The sequence below is a fragment of the Oncorhynchus clarkii genome, chromosome 6 (genome assembly GCF_045791955.1).
Source record: "Oncorhynchus clarkii lewisi isolate Uvic-CL-2024 chromosome 6, UVic_Ocla_1.0, whole genome shotgun sequence".
Lineage (NCBI taxonomy): Eukaryota > Metazoa > Chordata > Actinopteri > Salmoniformes > Salmonidae > Oncorhynchus > Oncorhynchus clarkii.
This window is the reverse complement of record NC_092152.1, coordinates 32,329,073-32,351,482: the sequence shown is the minus strand read 5'-3', so window position 1 is coordinate 32,351,482 and position 22,410 is coordinate 32,329,073. Positions and strand designations below refer to the sequence as shown.

The 22,410-nt window shown below is 42.3% G+C and overlaps 1 protein-coding gene across 3 annotated transcripts in view; it reads left to right on the top strand.

The window, feature by feature from the left end:
• The window catches only part of LOC139411001 (ectopic P-granules autophagy protein 5 homolog (C. elegans)), a 30,273-nt gene extending 10,520 nt beyond the window's left edge, over positions 1-19,753 (top strand). For all 3 annotated transcript variants that reach the window (XM_071156767.1, XM_071156768.1, XM_071156769.1), the window contains 20 exons: positions 8,259-8,403; positions 9,192-9,363; positions 9,455-9,620; positions 11,063-11,205; positions 11,335-11,491; positions 11,944-12,138; positions 12,287-12,500; positions 12,587-12,762; positions 12,863-13,070; positions 13,187-13,262; positions 13,458-13,561; positions 13,672-13,847; positions 14,039-14,242; positions 14,349-14,558; positions 14,718-14,862; positions 14,940-15,182; positions 15,373-15,586; positions 15,689-15,901; positions 17,492-17,606; positions 17,708-19,753. In XM_071156767.1, the coding sequence (XP_071012868.1) occupies positions 8,259-8,403; positions 9,192-9,363; positions 9,455-9,620; positions 11,063-11,205; positions 11,335-11,491; positions 11,944-12,138; positions 12,287-12,500; positions 12,587-12,762; positions 12,863-13,070; positions 13,187-13,262; positions 13,458-13,561; positions 13,672-13,847; positions 14,039-14,242; positions 14,349-14,558; positions 14,718-14,862; positions 14,940-15,182; positions 15,373-15,586; positions 15,689-15,901; positions 17,492-17,606; positions 17,708-17,890 (3,459 nt within the window). In that variant the 3' untranslated portion in view covers positions 17,891-19,753. The remainder of the gene's footprint in view (positions 1-8,258; positions 8,404-9,191; positions 9,364-9,454; positions 9,621-11,062; positions 11,206-11,334; positions 11,492-11,943; positions 12,139-12,286; positions 12,501-12,586; positions 12,763-12,862; positions 13,071-13,186; positions 13,263-13,457; positions 13,562-13,671; positions 13,848-14,038; positions 14,243-14,348; positions 14,559-14,717; positions 14,863-14,939; positions 15,183-15,372; positions 15,587-15,688; positions 15,902-17,491; positions 17,607-17,707) is intronic.
• The last annotated feature ends 2,657 nt before the right edge of the window (positions 19,754-22,410 follow it).

The window sequence follows — 22,410 nt, the reverse complement described above, 5'->3', positions numbered from 1 at the left end:
ATAATATTGTATTGGTGGCTAGATGTATTGGTTGCTAGATGTATTGGTTGCTAGATGTATCATATTGTATTGGTTGCTAGATGTATCATATTGTATTGGTTGCTAGATGTATCGTATTGTATTGCTTGCTATATGTATCATATTGTATTGGTGGCTATATGTATCATATTGTATTGCTTGCTATATGTATTGTATTGGTTGCTAGATGTATCATATTGTACTGGTTGCTAGATGTATCATATTGTATTGGTTGCTAGATGTATAATATTGTATTGGTGGCTAGATGTATTGGTGGCTAGATGTATAATATTGTATTGGTGGCTAGATGTATTGGTGGCTAGATGTATTGGTTGCTAGATGTATCATATTGTACTGGTTGATAGATGTATCATATTGTATTGGTTGCTAGATGTATCATATTGTATTTGTGGCTAGATGTATCATATTGTATTGGTTGCTAGATGTATCATATTGTATTGGTGGCTAGATGTATTGGTTGCTAGATGTATCATATTGTATTGGTTGCTAGATGTATCATATTGTATTGGTTGCTAGATGTATCATATTGTATTGGTGGCTAGATGTATTGGTGGCTAGATGTATTGGTTGCTAGATGTATCATATTGTATTGGTTGCTAGATGTATCATATTGTACTGGTTGCTAGATGTATCATATTGTATTGGTGGCTAGATGTATTGGTGGCTAGATGTATTGGTTGCTAGATGTATCATATTGTACTGGTTGCTAGATGTATCATATTGTATTTGTGGCTAGATGTATTGGTTGCTAGATGTATCATATTGTATTGGTTGCTAGATGTATCATATTGTATTGGTTGCTAGATGTATCATATTGTATTGGTGGCTAGATGTATTGGTGGCTAGATGTATTGGTTGCTAGATGTATCATATTGTATTGGTTGCTAGATGTATCATATTGTATTGCTTGCTATATGTATTGTATTGGTTGCTAGATGTATCATATTGTATTTGTGGCTAGATGTATTGGTTGCTAGATGTATCATTGTATTGGTGGCTAGATGTATTGGTGGCTAGATGTATTGGTTGCTAGATGTATCATATTGTATTGGTTGCTAGATGTATCATATTGTACTGGTTGCTAGATGTATCATATTGTACTGGTTGCTAGATGAATCATATTGTATTGGTGGCTAGATGTATTGTATTGGTTGCTAGATGTATCATATGATATTGGTTGCTAGATGTATCATATTGTATTGGTGGCTAGATGTATTGGTTGCTAGATGTATCATATTGTATTGCTTGCTAGATGTATCATATTGTATTGGTGGCTAGATATATTGGTTGCTAGATGTATCATATTGTATTGGTTGCTAGATGTATCATATTGTACTGGTTGCTAGATGTATCATATTGTATTGGTGGCTAGATATATTGGTTGCTAGATGTATCATATTGTATTGGTGGCTAGATGTATCATATTGTACTGGTTGCTAGATGTATCATATTGTACTGGTTGCTAGATGTATCATATTGTATTGGTGGCTAGATGTATCATATTGTATTGGTGGCTAGATGTATCATATTGTACTGGTTGCTAGATGTATCATATTGTATTGGTGGCTAGATATATTGGTTGCTAGATGTATCATATTGTATTGGTGGCTAGATATATTGGTTGCTAGATGTATCATATTGTATTGGTGGCTAGATGTATTGGTGGCTAGATGTATCATATTGTATTTGTGGCTAGATGAATTGGTGGCTAGATGTATCATATTGTATTTGTGGCTAGATGTATTGGTGGCTAGATGTATTGGTTGCTAGATGTATCATATTGTATTGCTTGCTAGATGTATCATATTGTATTGGTGGCTAGATATATTGGTTGCTAGATGTATCATATTGTATTGGTTGCTAGATGTATCATATTGTACTGGTTGCTAGATGTATCATATTGTATTTGTGGCTAGATGTATTGGTTGCTAGATGTATCATTGTATTGGTGGCTAGATGTATTGGTGGCTAGATGTATTGGTTGCTAGATGTATCATATTGTATTGGTTGCTAGATGTATCATATTGTACTGGTTGCTAGATGTATCATATTGTACTGGTTGCTAGATGAATCATATTGTATTGGTGGCTAGATGTATTGTATTGGTTGCTAGATGTATCATATGATATTGGTTGCTAGATGTATCATATTGTATTGGTGGCTAGATGTATTGGTTGCTAGATGTATCATATTGTATTGCTTGCTAGATGTATCATATTGTATTGGTGGCTAGATATATTGGTTGCTAGATGTATCATATTGTATTGGTTGCTAGATGTATCATATTGTACTGGTTGCTAGATGTATCATATTGTATTGGTGGCTAGATATATTGGTTGCTAGATGTATCATATTGTATTGGTGGCTAGATGTATCATATTGTACTGGTTGCTAGATGTATCATATTGTACTGGTTGCTAGATGTATCATATTGTATTGGTGGCTAGATGTATCATATTGTATTGGTGGCTAGATGTATCATATTGTACTGGTTGCTAGATGTATCATATTGTATTGGTGGCTAGATATATTGGTTGCTAGATGTATCATATTGTATTGGTGGCTAGATGTATTGGTTGCTAGATGTATTGTATTGGTTGCTAGATGTATTGTATTGGTTGCTAGATGTATTGTATTGGTTGCTAGATGTATTGTATTGGTTGCTAGATGTATTGTATTGGTTGCTAGATGTATTGTATTGGTTGCTAGATGTATCATATTGTACTGGTTGCTAGATGTATCATATTGTATTGGTTGCTAGATGTATAATATTGTATTGGTGGCTAGATGTATTGGTTGCTAGATGTATTGGTTGCTAGATGTATCATATTGTATTGGTTGCTAGATGTATCATATTGTATTGGTTGCTAGATGTATCGTATTGTATTGCTTGCTATATGTATCATATTGTATTGGTGGCTATATGTATCATATTGTATTGCTTGCTATATGTATTGTATTGGTTGCTAGATGTATCATATTGTACTGGTTGCTAGATGTATCATATTGTATTGGTTGCTAGATGTATCATATTGTATTGCTTGCTATATGTATTGTATTGGTTGCTAGATGTATCATATTGTATTGGTTGCTAGATGTATCATATTGTATTGGTTGCTAGATGTATAATATTGTATTGGTGGCTAGATGTATTGGTGGCTAGATGTATAATATTGTATTGGTGGCTAGATGTATTGGTGGCTAGATGTATTGGTTGCTAGATGTATCATATTGTACTGGTTGATAGATGTATCATATTGTATTGGTTGCTAGATGTATCATATTGTATTTGTGGCTAGATGTATCATATTGTATTGGTTGCTAGATGTATCATATTGTATTGGTGGCTAGATGTATTGGTTGCTAGATGTATCATATTGTATTGGTTGCTAGATGTATCATATTGTATTGGTTGCTAGATGTATCATATTGTATTGGTGGCTAGATGTATTGGTGGCTAGATGTATTGGTTGCTAGATGTATCATATTGTATTGGTTGCTAGATGTATCATATTGTACTGGTTGCTAGATGTATCATATTGTATTGGTGGCTAGATGTATTGGTGGCTAGATGTATTGGTTGCTAGATGTATCATATTGTACTGGTTGCTAGATGTATCATATTGTATTTGTGGCTAGATGTATTGGTTGCTAGATGTATCATATTGTATTGGTTGCTAGATGTATCATATTGTATTGGTTGCTAGATGTATCATATTGTATTGGTGGCTAGATGTATTGGTGGCTAGATGTATTGGTTGCTAGATGTATCATATTGTATTGGTTGCTAGATGTATCATATTGTATTGCTTGCTATATGTATTGTATTGGTTGCTAGATGTATCATATTGTATTTGTGGCTAGATGTATTGGTTGCTAGATGTATCATTGTATTGGTGGCTAGATGTATTGGTGGCTAGATGTATTGGTTGCTAGATGTATCATATTGTATTGGTTGCTAGATGTATCATATTGTACTGGTTGCTAGATGTATCATATTGTACTGGTTGCTAGATGAATCATATTGTATTGGTGGCTAGATGTATTGTATTGGTTGCTAGATGTATCATATGATATTGGTTGCTAGATGTATCATATTGTATTGGTGGCTAGATGTATTGGTTGCTAGATGTATCATATTGTATTGCTTGCTAGATGTATCATATTGTATTGGTGGCTAGATATATTGGTTGCTAGATGTATCATATTGTATTGGTTGCTAGATGTATCATATTGTACTGGTTGCTAGATGTATCATATTGTATTGGTGGCTAGATATATTGGTTGCTAGATGTATCATATTGTATTGGTGGCTAGATGTATCATATTGTACTGGTTGCTAGATGTATCATATTGTACTGGTTGCTAGATGTATCATATTGTATTGGTGGCTAGATGTATCATATTGTATTGGTGGCTAGATGTATCATATTGTACTGGTTGCTAGATGTATCATATTGTATTGGTGGCTAGATATATTGGTTGCTAGATGTATCATATTGTATTGGTGGCTAGATATATTGGTTGCTAGATGTATCATATTGTATTGGTGGCTAGATGTATTGGTGGCTAGATGTATCATATTGTATTTGTGGCTAGATGAATTGGTGGCTAGATGTATCATATTGTATTTGTGGCTAGATGTATTGGTGGCTAGATGTATTGGTTGCTAGATGTATCATATTGTATTGCTTGCTAGATGTATCATATTGTATTGGTGGCTAGATATATTGGTTGCTAGATGTATCATATTGTATTGGTTGCTAGATGTATCATATTGTACTGGTTGCTAGATGTATCATATTGTATTTGTGGCTAGATGTATTGGTTGCTAGATGTATCATTGTATTGGTGGCTAGATGTATTGGTGGCTAGATGTATTGGTTGCTAGATGTATCATATTGTATTGGTTGCTAGATGTATCATATTGTACTGGTTGCTAGATGTATCATATTGTACTGGTTGCTAGATGAATTATATTGTATTGGTGGCTAGATGTATTGTATTGGTTGCTAGATGTATCATATGATATTGGTTGCTAGATGTATCATATTGTATTGGTGGCTAGATGTATTGGTTGCTAGATGTATCATATTGTATTGCTTGCTAGATGTATCATATTGTATTGGTGGCTAGATATATTGGTTGCTAGATGTATCATATTGTATTGGTTGCTAGATGTATCATATTGTACTGGTTGCTAGATGTATCATATTGTATTGGTGGCTAGATATATTGGTTGCTAGATGTATCATATTGTATTGGTGGCTAGATGTATCATATTGTACTGGTTGCTAGATGTATCATATTGTACTGGTTGCTAGATGTATCATATTGTATTGGTGGCTAGATGTATCATATTGTATTGGTGGCTAGATGTATCATATTGTACTGGTTGCTAGATGTATCATATTGTATTGGTGGCTAGATATATTGGTTGCTAGATGTATCATATTGTATTGGTGGCTAGATATATTGGTTGCTAGATGTATCATATTGTATTGGTGGCTAGATGTATTGGTGGCTAGATGTATCATATTGTATTTGTGGCTAGATGAATTGGTGGCTAGATGTATCATATTGTATTTGTGGCTAGATGTATTGGTGGCTAGATGTATTGGTTGCTAGATGTATCATATTGTATTGCTTGCTAGATGTATCATATTGTATTGGTGGCTAGATATATTGGTTGCTAGATGTATCATATTGTATTGGTTGCTAGATGTATCATATTGTACTGGTTGCTAGATGTATCATATTGTATTGGTGGCTAGATATATTGGTTGCTAGATGTATCATATTGTATTGGTGGCTAGATGTATCATATTGTACTGGTTGCTAGATGTATCATATTGTACTGGTTGCTAGATGTATCATATTGTATTGGTGGCTAGATGTATCATATTGTATTGGTGGCTAGATGTATCATATTGTACTGGTTGCTAGATGTATCATATTGTATTGGTGGCTAGATATATTGGTTGCTAGATGTATCATATTGTATTGGTGGCTAGATATATTGGTTGCTAGATGTATCATATTGTATTGGTGGCTAGATGTATTGGTGGCTAGATGTATCATATTGTATTTGTGGCTAGATGAATTGGTGGCTAGATGTATCATATTGTATTTGTGGCTAGATGTATTGCTTGCTAGATGTATCATATTGTATTTGTGGCTAGATGTATTGGTGGCTAGATGTATCATATTGTATTTGTGGCTAGATGTATCATATTGTACTGGTTGCTATATGTATTGTATTGGTGGCTAGATGTATCATATTGTATTGGTTGCTAGATGTATCATATTGTATTTGTGGCTAGATGTATTGGTGGCTAGATGTATCATATTGTATTGGTTGCTAGATGTATCATATTGTATTTGTGGCTAGATGTATCATATTGTACTGGTTGCTATATGTATTGTATTGGTGGCTAGATGTATCATATTGTATTGGTTGCTAGATGTATCATATTGTATTTGTGGCTAGATGTATTGGTGGCTAGATGTATCATATTGTATTGGTTGCTAGATGTATCATATTGTATTTGTGGCTAGATGTATTGGTGGCTAGATGTATCATATTGTATTGCTTGCTAGATGTATCATTGTATTGGTGGCTAGATGTATCATTGTATTGGTTGCTAGATGTATCATATTGTATTTGTGGCTAGATGTATTGGTGGCTAGATGTATTGGTTGCTAGATGTATCATATTGTATTGCTTGCTAGATGTATCATATTGTATTGGTGGCTAGATATATTGGTTGCTAGATGTATCATATTGTATTGGTTGCTAGATGTATCATATTGTACTGGTTGCTAGATGTATCATATTGTATTGGTGGCTAGATATATTGGTTGCTAGATGTATCATATTGTATTGGTGGCTAGATGTATCATATTGTACTGGTTGCTAGATGTATCATATTGTACTGGTTGCTAGATGTATCATATTGTATTGGTGGCTAGATGTATCATATTGTATTGGTGGCTAGATGTATCATATTGTACTGGTTGCTAGATGTATCATATTGTATTGGTGGCTAGATATATTGGTTGCTAGATGTATCATATTGTATTGGTGGCTAGATATATTGGTTGCTAGATGTATCATATTGTATTGGTGGCTAGATGTATTGGTGGCTAGATGTATCATATTGTATTTGTGGCTAGATGAATTGGTGGCTAGATGTATCATATTGTATTTGTGGCTAGATGTATTGCTTGCTAGATGTATCATATTGTATTTGTGGCTAGATGTATTGGTGGCTAGATGTATCATATTGTATTTGTGGCTAGATGTATCATATTGTACTGGTTGCTAGATGTATCATATTGTATTTGTGGCTAGATGTATCATATTGTACTGGTTGCTATATGTATTGTATTGGTGGCTAGATGTATCATATTGTATTGGTTGCTAGATGTATCATATTGTATTTGTGGCTAGATGTATTGGTGGCTAGATGTATCATATTGTATTGGTTGCTAGATGTATCATATTGTATTTGTGGCTAGATGTATCATATTGTACTGGTTGCTATATGTATTGTATTGGTGGCTAGATGTATCATATTGTATTGGTTGCTAGATGTATCATATTGTATTTGTGGCTAGATGTATTGGTGGCTAGATGTATCATATTGTATTGGTTGCTAGATGTATCATATTGTATTTGTGGCTAGATGTATTGGTGGCTAGATGTATCATATTGTATTGGTTGCTAGATGTATCATATTGTATTGCTTGCTAGATGTATCATTGTATTGGTGGCTAGATGTATCATTGTATTGGTGGCTAGATGTATTGGTGGCTAGATGTATTGGTTGCTAGATGTATCATATTGTATTGGTTGCTAGATGTATCATTGTATTGGTTGCTAGATGTATCATATTGTATTTGTGGCTAGATGTATTGGTTGCTAGATGTATCATTGTATTGGTGGCTAGATGTATCATATTGTATTGGTTGCTAGATGTATCATATTGTATTGGTGGCTAGATGTATCATATTGTATTGGTTGCTAGATGTATCATATTGTATTGGTGGCTAGATGTATTGCTTGCTAGATGTATCATTGTATTGGTGGCTAGATGTATCATATTGTATTGGTTGCTAGATGTATCATATTGTATTTGTGGCTAGATGTATTGGTTGCTAGATGTATCATATTGTATTGCTTGCTAGATGTATCATACTGTATTGGTTGAGTGTAGGAGCTGTGGGTGGAGTATGTGGACCAGGAGCGTGTCCAGTATGATGAGAGGGAGGTGCTGGATCTCTGGGACAAAGTGAAGAATGAACCCACCTTCATACAGAGCAACAACCCTGCCTTCACTGACTACACCAACCCCAGCGCAGGTACACGCACATGAACACAGCCTCAGCACATAGCAGTTGACTGAATTAATGACGTTTTATTGGCTGGCAGCCCATTCCTCATGGGTTTAATTGACACATTACAATAATTCAGTGATAATTCTTCCGGTGTTCCTGTGCAGGATGCAGCGGATAAAGAGTGGGAAAAGAAACCCATATATAATAGTAAATAAGGTTATCCAAGCAATAATTATTTATCCCAAGAGCAGTAAAAATAACACAAATAAACACAGTTAATTACAGAAAAAATACACAGAAGGCATTCATGTGTGAGACAAGCCTACATACAATCTATATACATAGGTGCCATTCCCTATGTGGGAGCAAAATATTTGTATCATTTTATTATAGGTGAACCTTTTTCTTTTATTCCAGGCTTTATAAAAAAAATCTGTAAATGGAAATACATAATTTACAGAAAAAAAACATTTCAGTTTTTCCTCGTGGCTCAGCCACATATTTCCAGGGTATATCTGGTGGGCTTTCTGGAATAAGGACAAGCGTATATGTCAAGGTAGAAAGGGCAATAGAGGATCCAATGAATTTCATTCTCTATTTCATCAAGGTCACAATATTTACATTAGTCTTTCCTCTTACATTTCACCATTACACCGACCTGTTTCAATACGCAGGGGCAATATCCCTGATCTTACTTGTGCCCAAAGCGATCGCTCGCTTTTAGGTAGGGTGTACATTGTAAATGATTTTAGTACTAACAAACCAAGCGGCCTTGTTATTGTCGTTGTTGTAACCTTTTCGTGTGTGTGTAGCGAGGAAGCGTATCCAGTCTAACCTGCAAAAGCACACTATCCCTCGGCCGCTCCCCGAGCTGCAATCACAGAGAGCTCCGGTACCAGAGGTCCCCTCTGCCTGCCTCGCTGACCCTGCTGCTGCCTCCACTCTCCTACAGCAGGACCTCTGCTGTCTGCAGGAGCAGGCCAGGTACACACACACACACCAACCGTCACACCATGGATGTATACCTGTATGTGATGTTTTGGGACATGGTTCACAGTGTTCTTGGTGTGTTTAGGTTTGCAGTGTCTCGGGAGGCCCAGCAGGTGGCGTTGGAGTCAGAGCTGCTGGAGAGTCTTCCTCTACTCTACAGGAACAGGCCAGAGCAGGTTACCATGGCGCTTGAGTGCAGAGGGCAGAGGGGGGGCCAGCCCTGCCAGGGAGCGGCACACATCACTGTCACGGTAGGACAATGAGTCAATTCTGTTTTGATTTAATTTTCAGAATGGGCTGATTCTGCTTGAAAATTCCACTAAGAAAGGGTGACATGATTAACTGACTGTTCAAATAATCAAATCAAATGGTATTTGTCACATGCACAGAATACAACAGGTGTAGACCTTACAGTGAAATGTTTACTTACAAGCCCTTAACCAAAGTAAGAGATAAGAATAACAAATAATTAAAGAGTAGCAGTAAATAACAATAGCGGGGCTATATACAGGGGGTACCAGTACAGAGTCAATGTGCGAGGGCACCGGTGTCGAGGTAATATGTACATGTAGGTAGAGTTATTAAAGTGGCTATGCAAAGATAATAACAGAGAGTAGCAGCAGCGTAGAAGAGGGGGGGAGCAATGCAAATAGTCTGGGTAGCCATTTGATTAGCTGTTCAGGAGTCTTATGTCTTGGGGGTAGAAACTGTTTAGAAGCCTCTTGGACCTAGACTCGGCGCTCCGGTACCGCTTACCGTGCGGTCGCAGAGAGAACAGTAAATGACAAGGGTGGCTCGAGTCTTTGGCAATTTTTAGGGCCTTCCTCTGACACCGCCTGGTATTGAGGTTCTGGATGGCAGGAAGCTTGGCCCCGGTGATGTACTGGGCCGTACGCACAACCCTCTGTAGTGCCTTGCGGTTGGAGGCCGAGCAGTTGCCATACCAGGCAGTGATGCAACCTGTCAGGATGCACTCGATGGTGCAGCTGTAAAACTTTTTAAGGATCTGAGAACCCATGCCAAATCTTTTCAGTCTCCTGAGGGGGAATAGGGGGAATTTGTCATGCCCTCTTCACGACTGTCTTGATGTGCTTGGACCATGTTAGTTTGTTGGTGATGTAGACACCAAGGAACTTGAAGCTTTCAACTTGCTCCACTACAGCCCGTCGATCAGAATGGGGGCGTGCTCGGTCCTCCTTTTCCTGTAGTCCACAATCATGTCCTTTGTCTTTATCACGTTGAGGGAGAGGTTGTTGTCCTTGCACCACACGTTCAGGTCTCTGACCACTTCCCTATAGGCTGTCTCATCGTTGTCGGTGATCAGGCCTACCACTGTTGTGTCATCAGCAAACTTAATGATGATGTTGGAGTCGTGCCTGGCCGTGCGGTCTTGAGTGAACAGGGAGTACAGGAGGGGACTGAGTACGCACCCCTGAGGGGCCCCCGTGTTAAGGATCAGCGTGGCGGATGTGTTGTTACCTACCCTTACCACCTGGGGACGGCCCGTCAGGAAGTCCAGGATCCAGTTGCAGAGGGAGGTGTTTAGTCCTAGGATCTTTAGCCTAGTGATGAGCTTTGAGTGCACTATGGCTTTGAACGCTGAGCTGTAGTCAATGAATAGCATTCTCACATAGGTGTTCCTTCTGTAAACATGCATCCTATTCCCCTCATTCCCGTCTCTGTGTGTGTGCAGTGCGAGTGTGTACAGAAGCAGGAAGCAGTGGAGACTCAGATCGTGTCTCTGAGAAGCGACATTAAGCAGCTGCAGACGGAAGCCAAGACTCCTCCCCCTCAGAGCCTTGCCCAGGCTGCAGTACACACTGAGAAGTTCATTACGTCAGTACACACACACACACACACACACACACACACACACACACACACACCATACCTGTATCATATTATTTCTCAATAGAATTGTTGATAGTCATATGTGCCATAAAGTTTAAAAATGTGTGTGTGTAGTGCTCTAGTGAATTTGTACAAGGCCAAGCCGACGGCAGCAGTGCAGAGTGTAGGAGTGGCTGCCTTCTACAAGGTGGTCTCTTTCGTCTGTGAGGACACACTCCGCCACCCACCCACTCGCCAGTACCTCTCTTCCTGCGTCGAGATACTGGGACAGGTACTACACACACACACACACACACACAAACACACAAACAAACTAATTTCATACACATAGGACGTGACTGTGTGTAAATGTTAATCCAGTTTGTGTGTGTTGGTGTTAATACAGTTTGTGTGTGTTGGTGTTAATCCAGTTTGTGTGTGTAGGTGTTAATCCAGTTTGTGTGTGTTGGTGTTAATCCAGTTTGTGTGTGTAGGTGTTAATCCAGTTTGTGTGTGTAGGTGTTAATCCAGTTTGTGTGTGTAGGTGTTAATCCAGTTTGTGTGTGTAGGTGTTAATCCAGTTTGTGTGTGTAGGTGTTAATCCAGTTTGTGTGTGTAGGTGTTAATCCAGTTTGTGTGTGTAGGTGTTAATCCAGTTTGTGTGTGTAGGTGTTAATCCAGTTTGTGTGTGTTGGTGTTAATCCAGTTTGTGTGTGTAGGTGTTAATCCAGTTTGTGTGTGTAGGTTTTTATCCAGGGCAACCAGGCAGAGTGCGGGCGTGTCCTCAGCACTATCCTGGAGCAGAGACGTCTGTGTCCCCTCCTCTCCCCCTTCTTCACCCCAAATGCAGCACCCAATCAGCTTGTCTCTCTCTATAAGGAAGTGGTGACATCACTGCACCCTGACAGCGCTGACGTCATCTTCATGCTGCTCACTAAGGTCAGCCTCCACCTTCAGAAACATACACAACAGCTACACACACCACCCACACAGAACACACACTTCCACCTCGACACATCACACAGAGAACTGGAGGCCTGTGGTATTCCTGTGTTAAGATGACCAGATTCTCTCTCTACCTGTGTAGTTTGACCTGAGTACGTGGCTGAGTAAGGCCGAGCCAGTGTTCTCGGAGCGTAGCAGACTGGTAGAGCTGGTCCACACTGCTCTGTGTTCCTGTGGCCGTGACCCCGAGGCTGACCTCCTCACGCCCTTTCACCTCTTCACACGACACTGGACCCTGTTGCTCAGACACCACTTTCCTGACCACTACAGCGACTGCCTGCGCCTGCTCATGACCAGTAAGACTGTTTTGTTTGTTATCTCTTATTGCGGACTTCAACGTGTGTGCGGACGTCGAACGTGTGCTTGTGTGTGTCCTTGTCAGGTTCGACAGAGCAGTTGCTGAGCCCAGAGTGTTGGAGGGTGACTCTGTGTGTGCTTGGCGTCTCTCCTCTCCCCTGCAACACCAAACCCACAGCAGAGCCTTCCGGTACCGCAGATACCCCCAAACCCACATCCATCTCCCCCAGCCAAGCCCCCATCACCCTCTCTCCTCAGCAGGTGAGTGCTGAAAGTCCTACCTAAATCTTCATATTCAATACTGTTCATTTCCAGTCCAGTTTATTTAACCCTGCCTTGTCTCTTGATTGGCCCTCCTCAGGTGGAGGAGACGGTTGATTGGCTGTGTGAGTATTTTCAGCGTTGTCGTCTCAGTAAGCCGGACCTCCGCAGCTTTGGCCTTTACTCCGCCTGGGCGCCATACGTCAGTGAGGTCACCACGTTCTGGGGATATCTGATTGGTTACCTCATCGACCTGCAGCTCAGCACCTGCTCCAGGGAGCCACTGGGGGGAGCCAGAGTGCTGAAAGGTACCAGACACAGTTTAGGCTGTTTTTCATTAAGACATTTTGCTCCCCCCCCCAGTCGCTGTTGACATATCTCCTCCTCCCCACCTCTCATCTCTTCCTCTTTCTGTCTCTCTCAGCCCTGCAGGATCTACACGGTAAGATGGTCCGGCTGTTTAAGCCCTGGATCCTGGTTCTGGAGACAGACGATGTCAGGTAAACACACGTCTCTATCCCTCTGTCTATTTCTCTCTCCTTTCCATCTTTCTATCTCACTCCTCCCTTTCTTACTTTGCCTTGTATAACGCTAACAAAAGCACAGGCCTGTGGCATTGCGCTGTTTGGACTATAATATTTTCTCCCTCTCTCCTATCTTCTCTTACTCTCTCTCCTCCTTTCTGTCTCTCTCAGTAATCCGAGGTGTTATCCCTGGTTGGAGTCAGACGCCAACGCTGCAGGCTGTCTTGTGGATCTCTACACCCAGCTGACCCAAACACTACACCACAAGTTCAGAGGTTTGCGTGTGATGTTAGATGTAATGAAGGTCATTCATGTGTTTGAGCCTACATTTAAGGTGTGTGTGTGTGTGTGTGTGTGTGTGTGTGTGTGTGTGTGTGTGTTCCAGACCGCCTCCTCCCCGGGCAGCGTGGAGCTCTGTGGCTGTGTCTGATGCAGTACTGTGACAGCTGCAGCTCTCCTCGTACACCAGAGTACCTCCTCTACCTTTACCACACACACCTCGGCAGCCTGCCCTGGACACACCTGCACCCCGATACACACCTCATGGAACAGCTGTTCAATGTAAGACTCTGACCCCAGACTCCTTAATCCCTAACCTCAACCCACAACTATTGGATTCCTAAAACAAACGGACTCCTCGTACACTTTGAGTGTCACAGTCAATAGGACTTGTTTGCGGGTAGTGCTGTGCGATGTAGCATTAGGGAGGTGTAGAGGGATTCTTTACCGAAGGTTAATCTGTTCCTCTGCAGGTGGAGAGAGGAAGTCCTAAGAGCTGCTTCCTGTTCCTAGGGGCAGTCCTCTGTAAGGTCAACTGGGTCAGCGTTCTGAGTGACAGCCTGCAAACTCCAGCCAGCTCTAACACTAACATACACACAGACTCACACAAGATGCTGGTCTATCTACTCTACATGCTGGTGTTCCTCACTAAAGAAGAGCAGCTTCTCAGCCAACCGGTGAGGGAGAATTAGGACACTGGATAGCTATTTGTGTTTGTACACAATTGATGGAATTGTCGAGGGTCTGTCCCTGGTTTAGCCTATTTTCCCCTCTGTCCTCCAGGACTCCCCTCTCCTTAGTCTGTTGGTCCAGTCTGTCTCCCTGCCATGGCACCAGGTGGACCATTCCTCCTACCAAGGAATCATGGGATATGTAGGCACCCACTACCCTCACGCTCTGCTGCTCAGCGCAGACTCCGCCGCTCAGACACTGCTCCTATCACTACGCAGTGCTGCTGGGCTGCGGCCACGCCCCCATGGGATGCCATACCGGGTGAGAAAGAGGGAACACAACAGAATGTCACCCTCCCCCTATTTCTCTAGTTTTATCATTAACAGACAGTCAATCTCTCCTCACTCTAATATAGACAGACTGTCTCTCTCATTACCGCAGACAAAATTAATGCATTAATCTCCCTCTCTCTCTGTGTAGGAGGAGACGTTGAAGGCTAGTGTGTGTGTGCGCTGGTGTGTCCAGTGTCTGGTCTCTCTGGAGCAGAGTGGTAGCATCAGTCTGGCTAACCTGGAGACGCAGTTAGAGGCACTACTGGAGAGCATCATCACCTTCAACCCACCTGGTAAGAACTCTTCATAGTCATCTTCATCATCACCTTCATGAATAACCTCTGTCTCTCTCTGTCTCTTGTGTCTGTAGAGGTGGGCTTGGAGCAGAGACACATGGCGTTCTGTAGTCTGTTCTGTGATTCGTTGGCTCTGCTGAACGGAGTGGGCGTGTCTACAGGCGAGGCCTTGGCAGCTCGTGTCATTGGCTGGCTGGACAGGAAGGGGCAGGGTTTCCCAGTGCTGCCGCTCCTGACAGCTTGCTCCCGTTGCCTAGCGTCCGTACGCCACATGACCCGCATCACTGAGGCTTGCATCACCGCCTACTTCACCCATGGTAACCACAGAGACAGTAACCATGGGGAGGGGTTTACCAAGGAAGGTCTTAGGGGAGGGTCTATGTCAGGGTTTGTCAGCAGGGGTTACTGGTGATGGACAGATGTATTTTATTTCATACATGAGGTGAAAACCTCACTCTATCGCTTGCTCTCCCCTCCCTCCGTCTATCTTCATTTTTCTCGCTCTAGCGGAAGAGGAGGGTGTCGGGTGGGGTCCTGTGTTGGCGTCCCTGCAGGTGCCTGAGCTGACCGTGGACGACTTCCTGTCTGAGAGCCAATCAGGAGGCAGCTTCCTGACACTCTATGCTTACATCCTGCAGCGCCTCAACACGGAACACACAGTGGCCAATGAGAAGAGGACGCTCGCTCTACTCAACACATGGAACAGTCAGGTCTTCCCCAGGTCTGACCACCGCCCCCCCCCCCATGTGTGTGTGTCTCTCTCTGTGTGTGTGTCTCTCTCTGTGTGTGTGTGTTGGTAATATAGTTTTTTTCTCTCTCACAGTGGTCCCTATGATGAGGCTAAGTTGTTCCTCTGGTGGCACAAGGCCCTGTGTGTGTATGTGGAGCATCTGCAGCAGGGGCTGGGGGAGGTTCCAGCCGTGGTAGCGGGGCTGCTGCGGCTGCAGACACGGCTCTCTCAGATGGGAGAGGAGAGACTCGGCTCAGGACTGCTGGGGGCTATAGGATTGGGCCGCCGATCACCCCTATCCAACAGGTACTCACAGACATACTGGACATGTACAGTACCTTCGGAAAGTATTCAGAGCCTTTTGACTTTTAACACATTTTGTTACATTACAGCCTTATTCTAAAATGGATTAAATCAAATAAAAAATCGTCAGCAATCTACACACAATACCCCATAATGACAAAGCAAAAACAGTATTTTAGAAAAGTATTCAGTAAGTCAGTAAGAAAGTATTCAGACCCTTTGCTATGAGACTGAAAATTTAACTCGGGTACATCCTGTTTCCATTGATCATCCTTGAGATGTTTCTACAACTTGATTGGAGTCCACCTGTGGATTTGGAAAGGCACACACCTGTCTACATAAATGTCCCATAGTTGACGGTGGATGTCAGAGCAAAACCCAAGCCATGAGGTTGAAGGAAGATCCGAGACAGGATTGTTTGGAGGCACAGATCTGGGGGAGGGTACTAGAAAATGTCTGCAGCATTGAAGGTCCTCAAGAACACAGTGGCCTCCATTGTTCTTAAATGGAAGAAGTTTGGCGTTCTGTAGTCTGCTATGGTATAGCTGTCCGCCCGGCCAAACTGAGCAATCGGGGGTGAAGGTCCTTGGTCAGGGAGGTGACCAATAATCCGATGGTCACTCTGACTGAGCTCTAGAGTTCCTCTGTGGAGAGGAGAACCTTCCAAAAGGACAACCATCTTTGGAGCACTCCACTAATCAGGCCTTTATGGTATAGTTGCCAGATGGAAGCCATTCCTGAGTAAAGGCACATGACAGCCACTTGGAGTTTGCCAAAAGGCACGTAAAGACTTTCAGACCATGAGAAACAAGATTCTCTTTGGCCTGAATGCCAAGCGTCACGTCTGGAGGAAACCTGGCACCATCCCTACGGTGAAGCATGGTGGTGGCAGAATCATGATGTGGGTATGTTTTTCAGCGACAGGGACTGGGAAACTAGTCAGGTTCGAGGCAAAGATGAACGGAGCAAAGTACAGAGAGAGCCTTGATGAAAACCTGCTCCAGAGCGCTCAAGACCTTAGACTGGGGCGAATTTTCATCTTCCAACAGGACAAGGACCCTAAGCACACAGCCAAGACAACGCAGGAGTGGCTTCGAGACAAGTCTCTGAATGTTCTTGAGTGGCCCAGCCAGAGCCCGGACTTGAACCTGATCGAGCATCTCTGGAGAGACCTTTAAAAGGGCTGTGCGGCAACACTCCCCATCCAACTTGACAGAGCTGTAGAGGATCTGCAGAGAAGAATGGGAGAAATTCCCCAAATACAGGTGTGCCAAGCTTATAGCGTCATACCAAAGAAGACTCGAGGCTGTAATTGATGCCAAAGGTGCTTCAACAAAGTACCCAGTAAAGGGTCTGAATACTTACGTAAATGTGATTATTTTTTAAACATTTGTGAAAACCTATTTTTACTTTGTCATTGTGGGGTATTGTGTGTAGATTGAGGGAAAAATTAAATAAAAAATCCAATCAACTTTAGAATAAGGCTGTAACCTAACAAAATGTGGAAAAGGTCAAGGGGTCTGAAAACGTTCTGAAACACCTTCGGTGTTTACTGTGTGATTCTTTTGGTAACTCCGATGTGTGCATGTTTAGGTTCAGGGTGGTGGTGCGCAGTCTGTCTGCGTTTCTCTCAGTCCAGATTCCCTCAGAGGACCAGGTCCGCCTCCAGCCCAGCACCGACCAGCAGCTGACTGCTAAAGCACAACAGGTACACACACATACATACACACGCATACATATATACATATATATATACACACACACACACACAGAGAGTTGCTCAGCTTGTGTGTTCGTGTGTGTTTCTAGGCTCTGGTTGTGTTGGAGTCCATGCCCAGCAATAAACAGTATGCTGGCCTAAAGGACTCAATAGGAAAAGCTGTCCAGTTCATCCACTACCCAGGACACTGTCTTAGAGATGGACCTTGCCTCCTTTCTCTGCTGGCCAACCTCCTCTACCCAGACCAAGGATACCTCAACATCATACGATAGCAGCGCCAGTTAGCATCGGCTAGCACTGTGACACAGTATGCTAAACAGGAAAAGTTAGAAACAGCAGTCTATCCTGTGGTGAAAGTAGGGAACTACATGGGGAATATAGTGTCATTTGAGATGTGCACCGATATGCTAGTAGCCTACTAGCCATCGAATGCTGGAGCTGGACTGATAGCCATAATGGACTGGATCTCAACAAAGAACATGATTTGACTGCTAGTGATTGTGACACAACTATAAGTTTATCAGTTAAAGGTCTAGTTTATTAGAGTGTGATACTTAACGCTTGATCTGATTGAATCTATGCCTATCTGGCAATAGCCGACGACCGCATAGCTGATGTTTTGGCCGTGTATGAAGTGTAACCACTTTGGAGCTGTCAAACCGGGGAGTGGCTGCTCTTGATCATCGTCACGAAGCCACACCCGTCCCACTCGCATTAGTTCAGAACGAAAAGGTCTAGGCTATGTAGAAATAATTACGCTCAAATTGAAAATCATTAAGCAAAATAATAAGGATTTCTATCTTACATTTCACATTCCAGTGTTTGATCTGCATGGGATTTCTCTTACTGGTAATGTCGCTTTAGGTATAATGCCAGGAGCCACTTGTGGATTTGACAGCAATAAAGCAGTTCCACCTCAGACACTGTCAAAACGACCGGATGTTGGCTAAATCGGATCTGATTAAATAGAGCCCTTACTGTCTCTGTTCGGCTTCCTATTTTTCTCTCTCTCTCTCTCTCTCGCTCTCTCTCCCTCTCCCCCCCCCCCCCCCCCCCCCCACAGATCTATTTGCTGGGAATTAGCTTTTTGTTTCTTAAAGGGTGTTGCCTTTTATTTTTAATTACTTCAGCAGTTCCTCCACATTTTGCCTATGGCTGATGTTGCAAGTGTTGGATGACAATTATGAAGCAGAGTTAGTATGAGAAACAAACTCACAGACATTACCATAAACCAGTGGCACTGATTTCACTTATTCTCTGTGATCAACATCTAATGATGGAGATTATAACTCGTGGTGTATAACTTATTTAGAGCTCTTTTAAGTTCATCCCCAGGGGTGCATGTGGAGGAAGATTTTACATACCAGTATTATATTGCCCATATTGAATGCCAGGGGATCAACCCAACAGTTACATGGCCTGCTATGACTGAAGGTAGAATGGTTGAATTGGCTAAAAGTGCTTTTATTGTTTGTGCCAAATACACTCAACTTATCAATTAGCCTTAGGAAAAACCATCTTGTCTTCTATGCTTTGGAGAAGCACACTTGGTTATTAGTCATTTATTCAGGACGTCTCCCAAATGGCACCCTATTCACTTTATAGTGCACTAGTTTCGATCAGGACCGATGGGACTCTGGTCAAAAGTATTGCACTATATAGGTAATTGGGCGCCATTTGAGCAGCCATATATTCCGGAGTACTATGGTATGACCCAGCAGCAGGAACAACAGCAGTGATATGATTGTACAGTATGTAACCTGCCTTACTGCCAGCCTTACTATGGGCTGCCAGTGGGGAGCAATGTTACAGGACGATCAGATAGAAATGTAAGGTGTAAAACAGACATGACTCCTTGCTCAGTAGTCTAGAATGGGGCCAGGTCCCACCCCCCCCGAATGTACTGGCTGTGTGTATATGATCAGCCTCGTCCACAGGCATGCCTAGCAGAGGATCATAATATACAGATGGGTAATGTTGGGGCTGGGGGGGGGGGGGGGGATAATCACTTAGGAATTCACTCTGGGAACAGTGTTTACACACATTCTCCCCCAATTCCACCCCTGGTGATATGGTGTTTAGAAGTGTGATTACGCAATTTGGATCTGGAATAAATGATTTTTCTGAAATTAAAACGTGTTTAAGTCTCATCAATCATGTGTTAATGTCTGGCACCTTGTCTGTCTGTCTGTGAAAGGAGCATGCTGCACTTCAGATGCCGGCTGTCTCCATGGAAATGGGATAGATAGATCTTAGAGGAGAGAGAATGGTGTGTACAGTACTGAGCCCATCAGATGGAGGAGAGAACTTACACACACACAGTCTGTCACTCCAGACTCCATTGGGTCTGTATATGAGTGAGCGAGTCAGTCAGGTTTACACCTTCACAAAAAACACATTTTGAAGAAAATGTAACCTCTTTTGTCCTACTGAGAACACGGCCTCTTTTTTACAGACGAGCCCTGAATTACAGAAATTACACAAAATACACACAGCAATATAAATACAAAATGCAAGCAGAAAGAGAAACAAGGTTAAAAAAAAAACACATTCATCAGTAATGATGTTCTCACTCAGTTTTCTGAAGTGCCCTAGAGGCACCAGAACATCACATTTAAGAACATTTTGAAGATCCACAAATGTGCAACAACTAAAAGCTGATTCTCCTAACTCAGCAGAGACCAAAGGAATTTCCAGGGAATCATCCCTGAGACCGGGTGTGGTAACGGGTGTGGTAACTCGTATGTCTAAAGTTTAGTAAAGATGTTAGGTACAGTGGAACCAAAAGACAACATGGCATTGTGTCAACCTACGTGACATCAAAGATGGCCAACCAACTTCCTGGCAGAGAATGCAGTGATGAGTACAAAAATGGTCACCTGTAATAAAGCGCAGTACACTATGATAAACTGCATCTAACAGCTTTAAGGAAGTGGCAGCTGTGTTCATATAGATGATGTCGCCATAGTCTAGGACCGATGGGAACGCAGACTGAATAATCTGCTGTCAACTATTTAGCGCAAGGTAGGACCTATTTCTATAGAAGTCCGTTTTTATTCTCAGCTATTGAACAAAATCATCTATGTTTCGTGTTTTTTTTTATACTTCATACATTTTCAAATTTGAGAACATGGAGAGAGAGATTGACATCAATACGACATCCCCAGAACTGATCCTTCCCACCCACTCCACCAAGGCATCATACAAAACAATTCAACAAGAACAATGACTGAAACAAAAAATAAAACATTACAATATATATACATGCAACAGTTTAAATAAAATACAGAAAAGAGAAAATTAAATGAACAAAAGAAAATTGGATTCCATTGTTATTGTGACACCTACAGTATCTGCATATTGTAACCATTGACATGACATAACTGCCTGTACTGAAACAAAATAAACAATAGCCATTCTCCATTAGCAGCTCAAACACCATCTGGCCCATGAATGCCTCCCAAAACCCCCTCAGAAATTGGCATTACCAAAGCATATGCCCCACAGTTGCTGGACTCTGATGGCTGATGAATATAACAGGTGGACACCTTACAGTGAAATGCTTACTTACAGGCCCTTAACCAACAATGCAGTTAAGAAAAAATAAGTGTTAAGTAAAAAAATAAAAATAACACACAATTAAGGAGCAGCAGTAAAATAACAGTAGAGAGGCTAGAAGCTGTTAAGAAGCCTCGTGGACATGGACTTGGTGCTCTGGTACAGCTTGCCATGCGGTAGCAGAGAGAACAGTCTGTGAATAGGGTGGCTGGAGTCTTTGACAATATTTAGGGCCTTCCACTGACACTGCCTGGTATAGAGGTCCTGGATGGCAGGAAGCTTGGCCTCAATGATGCACTGGGCAATACGCACAACACTGTAGTGCCTTGCGGTCGGTTGCCATACCAGGCAGTGATGCAAACAGTCAGGATGCTCTCATTGGTGCAGCTGTAGAACTTTTTGAGGATCTGAGGACCCATGACAAATCTTTTCAGTCTCTTGAGGGGGAATAGGCTTTGTCGTGCCCTCTTCACGACTGCCTTGGTGTGCTTGGACCATTTGTTTGTTGGTGATGTGGATACCAAGGAACTTGAAGCTCTCAACCTGCTCCACTACAGCCCTGTCGATGAGAATGGGGGCGGCCTCGATCCTCCTTTTCCTGTAGTCTACAATCATCTCCTTTGTCTTGATCACGTTGAGGGAGAGGTTGTTATCTTGGCACCACACAGCCAGGTCTCTGACCTCCTCCCTATAGGCTGTCTCATCGTTTTCGGTGATCAGGCCTAACACTGTCATGTCGTCGGCAAACTTAATGATGGTGTTGGAGCACGCACGACTGAGGGGCCACCCGTGTTGAGGATCAGCATGGCAAATGTGTTGTTACCTAGACTTACCACCTAGGGGCGGCCCGTCAGGAAGTCCAAGACCCAGTTATAGAGGGAGGTGTTTAGTCCCAGGGTCCTTAGCTTAGTGATGAGCTTTGAGGGCACTGTGGTGTTGAATGCTGAGCTGTAGTCAATGAATAGCATTCTCACATAGGTGTTCCTTTTGTCCAGGTGGGAAAGGGCAGTGTGGAGTGCAATAGAGATTGCATCATCTGTGGATCTGTTAGGGTTGAATGGAAATTGGAGTGGGTCTAGGGTTTATGGGATAATAGTGTTGATGTGAGCCATGACCAGCCTTTCAAAACACTTCATGGCTACAGATGTGAGTGCTACGGGTTGGTAGTCATTTAGCCAGATTACCTTCGTGTTCTTTGGCACAGGGACTATGGTGGTCTGCTTGAAACATGTTG